At 39.5% G+C, this 14,807-nt stretch overlaps 1 protein-coding gene across 3 annotated transcripts in view; it reads left to right on the top strand.

Annotated features, from left to right (window-relative positions):
- alk (ALK receptor tyrosine kinase) overlaps positions 1-14,807 on the top strand; it is a 454,675-nt gene that overhangs the window by 423,228 nt on the left and 16,640 nt on the right. For all 3 annotated transcript variants that reach the window (XM_085258181.1, XM_085258182.1, XM_085258180.1), the window contains exons 17-23: positions 1-93; positions 8,186-8,344; positions 9,430-9,543; positions 11,747-11,933; positions 12,638-12,728; positions 13,687-13,751; positions 13,841-13,970. In XM_085258181.1, coding sequence (XP_085114307.1) covers positions 1-93; positions 8,186-8,344; positions 9,430-9,543; positions 11,747-11,933; positions 12,638-12,728; positions 13,687-13,751; positions 13,841-13,970 — 839 coding nt within the window. The remainder of the gene's footprint in view (positions 94-8,185; positions 8,345-9,429; positions 9,544-11,746; positions 11,934-12,637; positions 12,729-13,686; positions 13,752-13,840; positions 13,971-14,807) is intronic.

Raw genomic sequence — 14,807 nt, 5'->3', positions numbered from 1 at the left:
GTGGTAACACCTCCGCAGATAACAACCCTAAACATGATGGTGAGGATGGCTCGTCCTTCTTCAAGGGAGAACCCTTCATCCACCCCCTTAAAGGTAATGCCAGGTGATTCACATACAGCCAGGCTAGTCAGTAGTCAGCACCTATCATCAGCATATTAGCATGCAGCATTTGATGCCTTTGTAGTGTCTGTAGGTGAGAGTTAATGTGTTTGTACTTCACAGAACGATGAGAAAACTGTTTTTGCAATTGACATTTTAAATTAGTTTTTTTTCATGGTACATTGAGATTGCTTTCAGCAGAATAAGCAGAAGAATCTTGTAGAGGTGTGTAGAGCAAGAGGAGATCGGGATGCTTCACTCAGCGAAATTTAAAAAAAAAAGGTGCCTCTAAAAAATAACACTGCAGATGTGGACAGCTGTTCCATAAAGGGACACTCTGGAGCATTCACTTTAAACAAAACATTTTGTTTTATTGATTAACGTGCCTCCAGATGGAGACAATAAACCGATCTGTAAATTAATCTGGTTGAAACCTGTTGATCCATCACTGCTAGATTTTTCTTGTTTTTTTGAACCTGGTATGAAGTGAAGTACAGCCTGACTGTATAAACCAGGGGCGGAGCGTGGGGGTGGCTTACGGGGCTTAAGCCCGGGTTGTTTTGTCAGAAGCCCGGGGTATTTTGGAGTGTAATTTTTTCATAGTTAGATGTCTGGCTGACAACTGTATAAAACAAAAAGTACACACAATATTCGAAGCACATAGTGCACACTGTGGGAATTTACGACTGTGCGTGAATCCCCCCTGATATTGGTATGATCCAAGCTCAGGCACTAAGCGACTGAGCGAGGGGGCGGGGGGAGCTGCTGCCCGTGAGTGCGCTGTTGGAGAGACGGAGCCAGCCATACTAAGGAGAGCTTAAGTTTGAGCAGGTACCAAAGCAAATCATTCATACCGTACAAATAATGTAAATATGACGGTGCATCACGAAAGATTGATATGAAACTGATCACTTGACCAATATTACGTTACTTGCTCTTCAAGTGAATCAACAAATGGCGAAATGAAAAGCCGAACAAATGCTATTTTTTTAGAGAGTCTTAGCTTACGTGTGTTTATTTCATATTTTCAGTTCTTACCCTCCCCGACTAAATCGGTTTCAGTTATGTACTGAAATATAAGAATGGACATTAGAGGGTTCTTTCAAAGAAAAAACTCAGGTAAATGTTATTTTATATATTATGCTTTGTATGTTGTTCAGTATATTTCTATGCAAAACAAGAGGGATTTCAGTACACAGCAGGATATTCACATTTGTAACCAGATATTTACACTTTAGGGAGAAAACATAAAACATTTTTACTGTACAACATCAATTTAGAGTAAACTTTTGTTTTAGATAAATATTGAAATATATTTTGAATTAGTTAAATGTCAGAATAAAGAGAGACAGAGCTGTCTATTTTTTATCACTTTCATTAAATTTAGGAGTACATGTACACTAAGTTTATTGTTAATTAATAAGAAAACTCCAGACGATTCCATTCTGAGCTGAAGAAGCTTCTGATAGGTTAGTAGAGTCCATGTGAGTAAGTTGGTGGCACACCTGTGGATACATATAAGGCAAAACACAGAGTCTGTTTCTTTGAAATGGGAAAATTAAGAGATGTCAACCAAAACACCAGGAAAAGAATCGTGGAGCTCCATAAGTGTGGCTCAATTTGAATACAATTTGGTGCCATTTGCAATTAAAAAACACAGACAGTTTCTCTCTTTACTCTTAAAGTTAACAAATATGTTTTTTATATTTATCAATCTAAAAAAATAAACATTTAGTCTGATTTGATGTTACAATTAAAAAAAGTGTTTGTGTTTTGATCTGAAGAGTTTGTAAATATCTGGTTTCAACTGTATATTTGATGATTGTCAGCACAAAGAGGGAGAGAGAGGAACAGAGAGGGAGAGAGAGGGAGAGAGAGGAACAGAGATTGAGATGGAGAATGAGGACAGAACAGAGATGGAACAAGAGCAGGTGAGACACACATGTTAGTCAAATGGTTGCTTACTAAAAGTATCACCGTATCATAGGTACTCATGTATCTCGTACCTAGTGTTTCTTTTTAGGTTTGCTATTTTTCAAATTCTATATTCATTAAGTTCTGCAGGCTTGTTTGCACAACAAGGCTAAATAATTATATAAACTTTTCTCAATCTAAATATTGTACTTTGGTAGAATTAAATAAATAAGTGTAGTGCAGGTCTATGATGATTTTTAGTGCTACTATCATCTAGTTCTGATTGTGGTTATGTCTTGGTTAAGTCCTCAGTAATCCTGCTTTTGAACTGTTGTAGTCCTGTTTTAATTCTGGATCAGTTCTGGGTCTGGTTGAATTGGGGTTTAGTCCCTGTGTCTTGATACAGCCCCGACTTCGTTCTGTCTTGCTGCTCAATTAAAAAACTAGTTTAAGGTGTCCTGCATGTGTGATATATATATTTCCCTATATGAAGTCATTCTTTTTTGAACAAAACTCAAAACAGAGCCTATTAATCTTTCAGTCATTTCTACACCCCCCCCCCCCCCCCCCCCCTCAAAAAAAAAAAAAAAATCCCACATGCATACTACCCTTTAGGGCTAAGCCCCGGGTGTTTCAAATGTCTGGCTCCTCCTCTGGTATAAACATTAGGGGTGCAACAATACTAGTATCGATATTGAACCGTTCGATACAGTGCTTTCGGTTCGGTACACATATGTATGAACAATACAAAATTTTTAATTTATTTTATCAACTTTCCTTCTGACGATGCTGTCTGTGTTGAGCGCTCAGTGGATCTGCGTTCGACTACTCCGCCTAGGCTCGACAGTGCAGCCTAGGCGGAGTAGTCGAACGCAGATTCACTGAGCCAGGGCAAGCTAGCTAGACAGAAGTTAAGCTCTTCTTGCAACATGGCAAATTGAACCTCCCCCACCCTAATTCAGATGTGGCGTTTGGAACTATTTTGGTTTTCATGTGAGTATGACCCTGAAGGTAAGCGCGTCATGGACAAAAGTAAAACAGTATGTGGGATGTGCCATGTAATGCTCAATTACATTGGTGGGAACTAGTGCGTTAGCGCAGTTAGCTCGTTAACACGCATGGGGCGATCTGTGGTAGCTAGTTAACGGAGATTTGCCGTGTTGTGGCGTTAACGTCATTTCAACGAGATTAACGCTGACAGCAATAGTGGGAACACAACGAATATGACTGCACATTTACTCCGATATCATTCTAGTGCAAAGACAAGTGTAAGCAGACAAAAACAACAAGCACGGATGCTACAAACTGTACCCGAGTTATTTAGCCACCCGTTAGCACATGATTCTCCTCATGGGGACCTGATATGTTTAATATGCTGCTGAGAATATAGCCCAGAAGAAGCGTATAGTATAGCTTTTATTTTGGAAAGAGCCATTTCTCTGTAATAAACTCTCTTTTCCAAACATGAGTGATTTCTGGATCAGATAGATTTTTTTTTTTTATTACTTTGTTGTTTCAGCAACATTAAATTTAAAAACTGTACTTTTGAGTTAAAATATATATTTATAATTTTAATAAATGACAAATTAAAAAGGCATGAACATTTTTTTTGTATCGAAAAAATATGACCCCAAAGTATCAAACCGAACCGTGAATTTTGTGTATCGTGGCACCCCTAATAAACATCTATACATGTGTATACATCACCCAAGACTTTATCTTTGCTCAGTTTTATAGAGATATACGCCATTTATGTGTTTGTTGGGCAGCTGAGGCATCTGCGGAAAAGTCTTTGCTAAAAGGGGGGAAAAAGGTAAATAGAAACACCGTGTACTGCATTAATGACATGTTTTCCTGAAGAGGAACAATACATGATTGCTTTTGCACCACAAAAGATATGCAGTCCAAAGTGCCGGAAACCACCTTAGTGTGAAGTCTGAGTGACAGCATCACTTTGTGTCTCAATGGAGATTCAAGATTCTGGCACATTTTAAAACCAAGTGTTAACAAGGGTGCGTTTCCCATTTAGAAGGAAAAAAAAAAGGTTTTGACTCAGATTCATCTATTTCTTTTGCAGAAATGTCACTTGTGACAATGGTGCGTCTCAATTTGTCAAAACCTTTCAAGGAAATCAAGGAAATTAATTTCCTTAATAAAAAAGCTAAATTTTGTTTCATTAAACATCAGTTTTAAAACCAAAAATCTGTCGTTTTCAGTCTTCTGTATTTCTAACTCTGGCTTTGTAAGTACAGAAGGAAATTTCAGCAAAATTCCAAATTGTAATGCACCATTAGAGACGTAATCCAGCGCACATCAGCTGCTCTCAGAATCAACCCTTATGGCTCAGCTGATAGGCTTTTATATATCCAGTTTGCACTAGACCAGCGGTCCCCAGCCTTTTTTGCTCCACGGACCGGTTTAATGGCAGACAATATTTTCACAGACCGGCCTTTAAAATGTGGAGGATAAATACAACAAAACAAAATGATACGACCACGACAAAAACTGTGGTATTTTGTAAATATAATAATAAACACAAATTCACTGTGTAACTGTGTAACTTTATTAGCAGCGTCCCCCTGAAATGCGCCTACAACGTTGAGAGTAACATCCTCCTCTCTGCTCCTTAATACTCTCTGGTCGCTATGGTAACGCATAAATATTTCTTTCAAAATAAGACACACAACTACAACACGGGAAAAGACCCAGGGAAACCGAGTTAACGATTAAAAACCCTGAAAACCATAAATTTCACACCCGAGCTTCAACTCTCGCGTCCCGGTACCAAACGACTTGTGGCCCTGTACCGCTCCTTGGCCCGGGGGTTGGGGACAGCTGCACTAGACTATTATGCAATTCACCTCTACACATTTATACTTCTTTCATGTTTGTACAGCAAACATTGTGGCTCTAAAAGTCAAATATCAAAATGCTACTTTGGATTTCTTTAAGTTTAGCTAAAGTGTTCTGACACTTTATAGCCTTATATATATATATATATATATATATATATATATATATATATGTATATATATGTATATATATGTATATATATGTATATATGTGTATATATGTGTATATATATGTGTATATATGTGTATATATATATATATGTATATATATGTGTATATATATATATATGTATATATATATATATGTATATATATATATATATATGTATATATATATATACACACACACACACACCTAAGCTACAACTGAGTGTCCAAGAAAGGTTGCTGGAAGAATCCTCTAATCCTCATCATTTTGTCTGCATCTTCACATTTTGTTTCATATTTTGTCCTTCAGTGTCTACTTGCCACATTTTTCAGGATGTACCAGATAGCTATAGCTGCACTTTGGCAGTATTATAACAAATGAGATGTTACCCTATGTGACAGGTAATGCAATTAAACAGGCATTTATAGCCATCCATATGAGTTTTAAACTGTTCACTTCCTGAAACCACTGCAGCAGAAGTGTTGTATGGATTCACAGAGAGAAAGTGATGTAAATTGCTGTTACACAGTGAGGGGCGGTGAGGGAAACATCAGACTTCACTCTATCTTAATTAAAGTAATTGTTTTATTATCTCTTGCCAACATCATGCACATGCAGACAGCAACTTCTCAAAATGGCTCCCAATCCATTTCCTGCTCCCTTTAAATACTCTAAAGACACACCTTCTTAATACACACTGGCCTATAAAAGAGCTGCAATTGAGGCAGGCTTCCTCTTTACTGGGAAAACAAGATGGCCACCACAAAGGTAACCTGCAACACTTTGTTACTTAAATGCTTTCCAACAATTGCAGCTGGGTAATCCCCCAAAAGGCATGAATTGTTATCAAAATACACAAATGGCTTATTGTAATATCTGTAATGTGATAACTAAAAAGAATATCATCCGAGTAAAGGTCAGGTTTAAGGGCATTGCTGTAAGTCGTAATCACAAATCTCTACGGCATCAATTTCCTTTGAGCTGCACTGGGAGATTCTTGAGCTCAAACAAAAACAGTGGGTAATGCAGGATCGCCCTGCTGTGTGCACTGACAGGCCTAAAAAGGATCAAAAATGATTTTGGTAATATTGACAGAGGCAACAGTTTGCAATACGGATTCCTAATCCACCGAATACGGCATACTGCTTCAAATCCTTTGTAATACAGATAGGGTTGCACAGCTGGCCACTAGATGCAGGGAGGCACCGAGGAGAGCGTGAATGTTATTAGAAGCCAGGAGTATATAAATGAGTCTCTGTCGATGCACCGGTGTTAAGAGAGTGCCCAGTTTTTCATGAGTATGGTAAGAGACTAAGCAAATCATTATTCAAGAAGCTTTTGAGGAGAAAAATCACTCCTCTTTATCAGGATTCTTGTCTAGCGTTGATAGTGAAACAACTGCAGCACAGCACATAAAGGTATTTTTATTAGAATATTATATTATTAGAATCTAAGTCAGGTGTGCCAACAGGATGTCTTAGAAATGTTTGTAACAATAATCATCACCATCTTCACTTCACGAACATGAAGGAGCACTTAGCACGCCTGTGTCTAAAGAGCCACAACACGCCTTGATATTAGTATGCAGTCAGCAGCTGTTCTCGACACATTTGTATTCCTCCTCAGAGCCGTCTCTGTGTTTTTGGGTTAGATTTATGTATTTGTACGTATAAAGCTGATAACAGAATGATGAGAGAAAATAGATTCTACAGATGAATGCATTTGCTTTGCTTGCTAAACAGTACAGAATTTCACAACCAATAACTAATCTGTGCTGCACCGCCTTGTCCCTGCTTGCTGTAGTTCACAATCAAGAGAACTGGTTTCCCCAAATCTGAAATAAAATAAATAATGTTGTAAAAAATCTCTTTTAAAGGTCTTTGTGGCTATAAGCTTTCGGGCTATGGAGGGCAGAGAGGTTGCGGATTTTTCTTCTAGCCAGAAGATCTTTTTTTCTGATTATTCAAACCTCCATCCACAATCACTGAATTCATCTATTTTAGGCAAGGCTGGGCTGTAATGGAAATCTGCAAGCTCCCAGTTCCCCACGCAACAAAAGCAACCCACCTGCCTCTATAAACTGCTCTACAGCAGTTTGAACTGGCCAGATAGTAAATGCACGTAGATAAGAGTAATATGAATATGATCATTTTTCTGCAGAAAACCTTTTTAAATATATATAAATTTCTGGCTACCAAATTAGAGACAACAACTCAATCAATCAAACAAATGTATTTCCGTAGCGACAGCCGCCCACCAACGAGCACCAAGTTAACATAATGAGCTCTCGCTGGGTTAGCCTTAACGAAGTAATGTTAGTCTTTGCGGGGGAGTGTGTGTGTTTGAAGCATTTCCGCAACAAGCTGTTTCATTGACAGTCAAAGTGGATGGCTGTCTTTGAGCTGCTTAGATAAATTTAAACTTTCATCCTTAAAGCTCTCAAGTTCGACATTGAACTCGGGGTCAAAGTCAGAGGTCAGGTTTTCTGAAAATCTTCTGAAACTCAAGAAGGAAGTCACTGAGGATTTTGAAATTGTATTGATCTACTAAAAATTTAATACAAGTTTGAATCTCAGTGACCTTGACCTCAAGGCTTTGTGAACAGAAGAACTGGAGAAAGATGCAACCGTGTTTCATGTTATAAGATGTAAATACAAACAGAATAGAGCAATTTGGAAACTATTTAAAGTATATGTTTAATTAAAAAGAACTAAAAATTGGGAAACTTGAAGGAATCATGAATGAGATATGACGCCTCGGCCAATGTTTTTCAAATTTACACCATGATGTTCCAGACCCAATCAAATTTCTCTTTCAGTATTTGATGTTTACCTTTTAATATAAGCGTTATTTGATTTACAGGTCACCGTCTTCTGTTTTTATTTACCGCTTACACAGTCTCCTTTCTTTCTGTGAGTGAGGATACCATATGCTGGATCACGATGGCGTGGAGAGTGAAACCTTGGGAAGTTTTTCTTTCTTTCTTTTTTTTTTTTTTTCATAGAGCCTTTAATCAGGACTATTTCCTGTAAATTACATCAGGAGCGTTATTGAACTTTGGCTCATTTAACCAGAGAACATCCTACAGCCATCTAATCAAATCCTGTTCGCTTTAGAAACCTCTGCTCTGCCGTGTTTTTGTGTCTGTGTGTGTGTGCGTGGATGCCTACAGGTATGGAGGGGGATGGCGAGGTGATCATCAGCCCGGTGCAGAACTGCAGCCACTGTGAGAGCAATGAATGCCACGAGATAGACATAGACTCCACAATATGCTTTTGTGATGAAGGCCTCACCCTGGCACCGGATGAAGTTTCCTGCATCAACGCCACAGGTATGACACAGGAGATAACAGTAGTGGAGCTCAAGTAATGAAGAACCACAGACTAATTCTATCTGTTCCATGCAAACGTATGAAATGATCTGAACACACAAATGAGCTGAATGTAATTGTACCTGTAATAGGCTGCGACTCGGAGAACAGATAATGAATTAATCCACAAAAGTAATTAAGCCTGGAAGGCTCTGTACTTTATTGAATCTTTATCAGGGAAAATGTTTTTTAATAGCGCTTCAATCATTCGTAATAATTATCAATACGTAGGATAAGCTAACCTCTCACTGAAAATGAATGTAACCATAGCAGTAATAGCTGTGTGGATTCCTGTCCTGTCGTTTCACTGTTGGCGCTGCAGTCAGATAAAAGCTCTTTATTTCAGGATGTCAAGGATAAAAGGTTTCACCTTAGTACTGATGTGGTGACATTAGACTGTGGATTGTGAATGTGTTTCATAATGGGCTTAATGAGCCTTCATGGAGCTAGCTTTGCCCATTAGGCCCATCAACTAAAAATCAGCTTTCAGAAATGTCTGAAAACTGCGTTCTTCTTGGGTTAAACTCTAACAAGCCGGTGTAGACAAACCCCTACAGACCCAGAATTGCCTCTTCAATTATGATTTGTAATCTCAGGCAGATAACACGTTTATGAATGTAGATCTGAAATGAATTAATATGGCAGAGTATCACTTTATAATTTCAAGCAAAATAACAGGGCTTTTACCGTCTCAATAATATCTTAATGACCTAGACTGTCTCCTCAACCGATGATTTGCAAATCTGTTCTTTATAATGACAAGCGGTAGATAATTCTGTGATGCTAGGTCGTAAAAAGGTCACAATCTCAATATGGTGTCTCTCGGTGTTCAGATTTGTTCCTCGGCTTAGACGAGCGAAACGATCTCCCCTCCGCACAGAAAAAAGGAATTGACATGCAGCGTCCGTCGCCGCTCCTAAGCTCTGTTGTGTCATCGCTTTCACATCATTAATTAAGTCTGGGATCAGTGTGGTGAAGTGAATGTTAATACTCCTCTGGGGGAAGATAACAACTGTATGACACCGTTGTTTCCCCTTGTCCTGCAGAAGTGTCCCAGCAGCCTCCGCAGCCATCTCTCTCGCACCTGGCGCTGGGTCTGTCTGTGGGCACCTCGGCGCTCATTGCTGCCCTCCTGCTGGCTGTGTCCGGAGTCATGATAAGTAAGTGTTGACACATCTTTGTCAGCAACTAATATGAATTTGAAAGAATTATTTGGTATCGGCAACGGCCAAAATTATTCTGCTTGATAATTTACAGAATTTTTACAGTGAAAATTGACATGATCTGCAAAAGCCTGGATCAGCAAGTGTCTGCACTCGTTTTATTCTCATTGCACTTTTTCCTCCCTTCCTCAGCTTTGCAGCTGGGGTTTGTAGGTGGAGGAGGACACAACATAATTAATTTGAGACTAATTTCAGGAGGTGTATTCCTTTGTTCACTCATTCAGTACTTCCTGCTATACATAAAGTGTTTTGCTCTGTGATTTTTAACACTTGCCCAATCACTGAACAAGTTATACGCAGTCGTACCACAACGCAACATACTCTATTAAATATTACAGATTTTATTAGGAGATTGTGAGAGAGGGTTGGGGTTCCAGAAAACACTGGGACTCTGTGCAAAATGTGCATAATAAATCTAATAAACCCAAATTTTATTTACAGTAGAACATACAAAGTTAATGGCAGCAACATGTCTTAAAAAGTTGCCACAGGGACATGTTTACCATGGTAACATCCCCTCTTCTTTTAACAACAGGCCATAAACATGTGGGAACTAAGGAGAGCAGCTGTTGGACATTTGGGAGAGAAATGTTCTCCCATTCTTTTGATAGAGAATTCTAGCTGTGCAATAGTCCTGTTCGTCTTTGTTGCATTTTTTTTTTATTTCATGATGATCCAAATGTTTTCAGGGGCTGCAGGAAAGCCAGTTCAGCAACTGGGCAATTGTGCTATAAACCCATGCTGTTGGAATAGATGCACTGTGCTGTTTAGCATTGTCTTGCTGAAATATTAAGGTCTTCCCTGATCAAGTCTGGATGGGAGCAGACTTGTGTTTTCCTCTCATTGATACCTTCAGCATTGGTTGTGCCTTTCCAGATGAGCAAGCTGCCAATTCCATAGGCACTAATGCACCCTAGTACTATTTGAGATGCACGGTTTGGTGAGCACTGATAATAAGCCATATTGTTCCTCCCTCTATAGTGTCTAAGCCTGAGGTTGGCACCTCAAGTCAGCAAGCCACAGGGTTGTACGCCATGAATTTGTTCTCACTACATGGTGGATACGGTTCAGAGGTTCACGGATACAAGCTTAAAGCCAAATGTAAACCCGACATGATTTCTTTTTTCATTTGAGATGTTTTTATGATCACCCTTTTTTCTTGTTTGTTATACATTTTGAAAAAAACACATTTTCACTCTGCATGAAACTTCTCCAGTGGTCCCTGGCCCATCTTAAATGGCCCTTAGCAGGCTGTTTCCAGAATGGGAGGTGAGCCTCGTAGCCATCACAAATATCCCTCTGCACGCCTGCTTTCAGACTATTACCGCCAGACATGCAGTATACGCTCATTGAGCCATCACTTGCAGGCTGACGCATATTTTCAGACTCCCACCTACACTTTTGAACGCACATTAGTGGACGAGGCAGGGGCAGACGTGGTGTGGGACAACCTCTCTGATGAATGAAACACGCTAATGATGGATGGCTGCTTAGCCAGCAGCTGACAGCACTCGTACATTAGACAGCACTTGGTAAATAAATAACTCCCCTACACACACATAAGCACACACACAAATGATTGTCCCTGAAGCTACTATGTTCACAGTCCAGGTTGAGGCTTCTAGCACTAAAAAGTGTGAAGTTTGCTGTGTGTGGGTGTGTGAGAGAGAAACAAAGAGCTGAGTTTTCATACTTCATGCTGTTCTCAATGAGGTGCATGCATTTGCAATATTGAGGGAAAAGATGTGAGCTCTTTGGGTCTTACGCTTTGGGCCCATTGTTGTTTATGCACTTTATATGTGTTCATGTATCTAACAGGTGCACATGTACAGTGGTTGAAAAACTTTAAATCTGAAACATGCTCTTTGTGATATTTTGGACAAATCTCAGATCGGATGGAAAGGAATGGATGCTCAGGGACACAGTGGGCTTTATCTAAGTGACTGGTGCTGTACAGCTTTGTGTTCTTTGGAGACGTAATAACTGGAAAAGCTTTCCGCTTTGTGAGCTTTGGCTGCCAGTAGTAATTTTTTACAAAAAGGACTTATGTTTTGTTATTTATTTATTTTTTATTAATATTATTATTATGTCGATATCTCAGTAGTGGAACAAAACTGCTCTTTTATTTTCATGTCACCAGTGTATCGGCGTAAACACACAGAGCTGCAGTCCATTCAGCTGGAGCTGCAGAGTCCAGACTGCAAGCTCAGTAAGCTGCGGGCCTCCACCATCATGACAGACTACAACCCCAACTACTGCTTCGCTGGCAAAACGGCCTCGGTCAACGACCTGAAGGAAGTGCCAAGGCGAAACATTTCTCTCACCAGGTAAAAGATTCAAGTAATCTCATTACTGTGGGGCAGGGATGGACTGATGTGCAATTACTGAAGATGTCAGTCCTACAAAATAGTTGTGGAAATCCACTTATGTTAGACTCAAAAATGCAGAATGGCGTGAGAGGAAACAACATTAGTAGTGTGACGTCTCACGGTGTTCACCGCTTCTGAAAAATCATTTTTTTCCAGAATGATCTTGTCTCTGTGTTTATAGTTCGCCAGTTCATCATTTGAGGTTTTTAAACATTTGAAATCATTAATAGTTTTCTCTTTTTTTTAACTTTCATGACACATCTATTTCATCTAGTTATGCGAGAGTCATGTCAACTGAAACAACTTTTTAAAAAAAGGGGAAAAAATGGAAACTATAAATATTTTCATTTTAAAATTCACTGCTGCAACAGGTTAAAGAGTTATTTTTCTTTGTGGGCTGAAAAGCTGTCAGACCACTAAATTAGAATACTGACTAGCATCTCAACCACCGTGTTTGAAAGAAGTCACTCTTTTTGATTTACTACATGACTCCCACTCGTTTACCTCGTGCTTAGCTCCTCGGGTAATCGATGTTTGGACAAAAGGTTTATTTAGGATGTCTTTCTGCTGCCTTGTTCAAGCGTCTTTAGTTTAGAGGTGTCAGCACTGTTCTTGTTTAAATCGTTCTCTCTAAAACTAGTTATGTGTTTGTTTGTTTGCAGGGGTCTAGGTCACGGTGCTTTTGGTGAGGTCTATGAAGGTCTTGCAGTGGGGATACCAGGTGAACCAAGTCCACTGCAAGTTGCAGTCAAGGTGAGTCATGACGCAAGAGTAATAGTGGGGTTACATGTGATGGATGTTTGTGCGGCGTTTCTCCGGCAATCACAGAGTTGAAGACTTGTTTTGAAACTCCGTTAAAAGCTTTGTAACAGAACGACTGTAACAGTTATTTTCTCTGCCCCACATTCAGCATCATTCAGCTCAAGATACAAAATATCATAAATACTGTATGCAACACTTATTACCACAGACTTTTTATAAAAGATGGATGTACCCATTGGGACACCACCAGCTGGTTTATAAAGCTCCATTCTAAAGCGACAATTTGTAGCATTATAGTTTGTTTTGGACCAAAACAAAGTATTTTTGGACGAGAGGGTGTCGTGCTAAATTGTCAGCTGACACAGTGAGCCTGGTAAGCAATATGCATTAATAGATGGTTGCATACTCATACACAGATTGCTGCTAATTAGCGCTAACAGACTTATGAAATATTAGAATTTCACTTGCCAAAGCTGGAGCACATTCTTCTTGGATGGTCTCTTAACCGCACAGTGAGCCATATTATTTGTGTGATAATTACATTACAAATGCTCCATAAGGCACCAACGGCACAAACGCAGTCGAGAGGTCCAGTTCAATGACTCCAATTAGCTGAGGTGAAGCCTAGCAAACTGCTAGTGGTTTAATCAGAACCCGCTTGTCACTCACAATGTCCAGGCCACTAATAATTCCAACCTTTAGCCTTTATACAGATAAAACAGGTTTGTTATTTTAAAAAAGGAGTTCTCCCCAGGCGTCGTGATGGGAGGGAAGTGGCTCTAGAGACCAAAGCAGTTTTTGTGCCCGTCTGCAAAAAGTTTTTTTTTTTTTTTAGCTGTAAAGCTTGAAGCCTTAAGTGCCACACAAAGAACTGCAATTTCATTTGAAGCCAATTACAGCTTGCTTATTACCATTTGTTGCACTGAGATTTGGTTTCCATTTAAACTAGACTCTTCCGGAAGTTTGTTCTGAGCAGGATGAATTGGACTTCCTCATGGAGGCTCTAATCATCAGGTAGGAGCTATTTAAGCATTAAGAAAATTCAGTCTGTCGTACAGCACCAGCAGAAATCTGACCTGTGTTTCTCTGCTGTGTCGCTGCAGCAAGTTCAACCACCAGAACATTGTGCGCTGTATAGGAGTAAGTCTGCAGGCTATGCCTCGGTTCATCCTGCTCGAGCTGATGGCTGGAGGGGACCTCAAGACGTTCCTGAGGGAGACCAGACCCCGGCTGGTGAGACACACTGCTGCTTGGCACTCAAGTGAACATATCACTTTATTCTCCTGAGACCCAGCCCCCAGTTTGGGATTGATTGGGCCTGATAACAGTAAAAACTAAACAACATCTGTGAACAGACAGTATTTTTTTAATAGTGGATGTGGGTTTATTTTAAAGGATGATACAAAAAGTTCATAATTGTTAACAAAGTCTAAAACATTTTATTGAGCAGAATGAAGCTCCTTTGTGAGGAATTGGGGTCTCAGGAGAGTAAGATGCACAAATGTACTACTGTATGCGTTAAGCGCCTAAATATCACATGACGCAGTGCATTGATTTGGTCTTATATTCATGCTGACCTGATGAAATCCAGCATTTATTCTCTTGTTTTAATCTCCAAACTGGCTCTGCAGCCACTTAACTCTAACATCGTTATCATGTCTCACTTTGGACTCCATATAAACTAAACACTTATGTGTACTGCTTGAAGTTTGACAGGGTAGCTAAGTCGAACACACCTAGCTATACATGATGACTGCAACGTCCAATAGTGAACGCTGCACTTGGTACCGCTCATCTAATACACATTTCTTCTACACTGAGCGAAAACGTAACACCTGTATACAACAAACAATGTCACAACAGCTGTAATTTCAGCGTCTGAAAGAAGAAAATCTTTTGTTGTAAGCTAGCTAGCGTCAGCATTGCCATTAGCTCTGCTGATGTAGCCTCACTTTACACTGTTGGCCAAAATTTCATTGATTTGTGCAAGTATTTTACTGTTTTTGGCAGTTATTAAAGTACAGCAACTGAGTACTTGTCAGTGTGAACACATTTCCAGACTAAAAAAAG

This window comes from Mchenga conophoros, linkage group LG19 (assembly GCF_057382185.1).
Source record: "Mchenga conophoros isolate Kocher_MC1m ecotype Shallow Benthic linkage group LG19, M_conophoros_male_GT1.1, whole genome shotgun sequence".
NCBI lineage: Eukaryota > Metazoa > Chordata > Actinopteri > Cichliformes > Cichlidae > Mchenga > Mchenga conophoros.
Note: the sequence above shows the minus strand (reverse complement) of the source record. Positions and strands in the feature narration are given on the sequence as shown.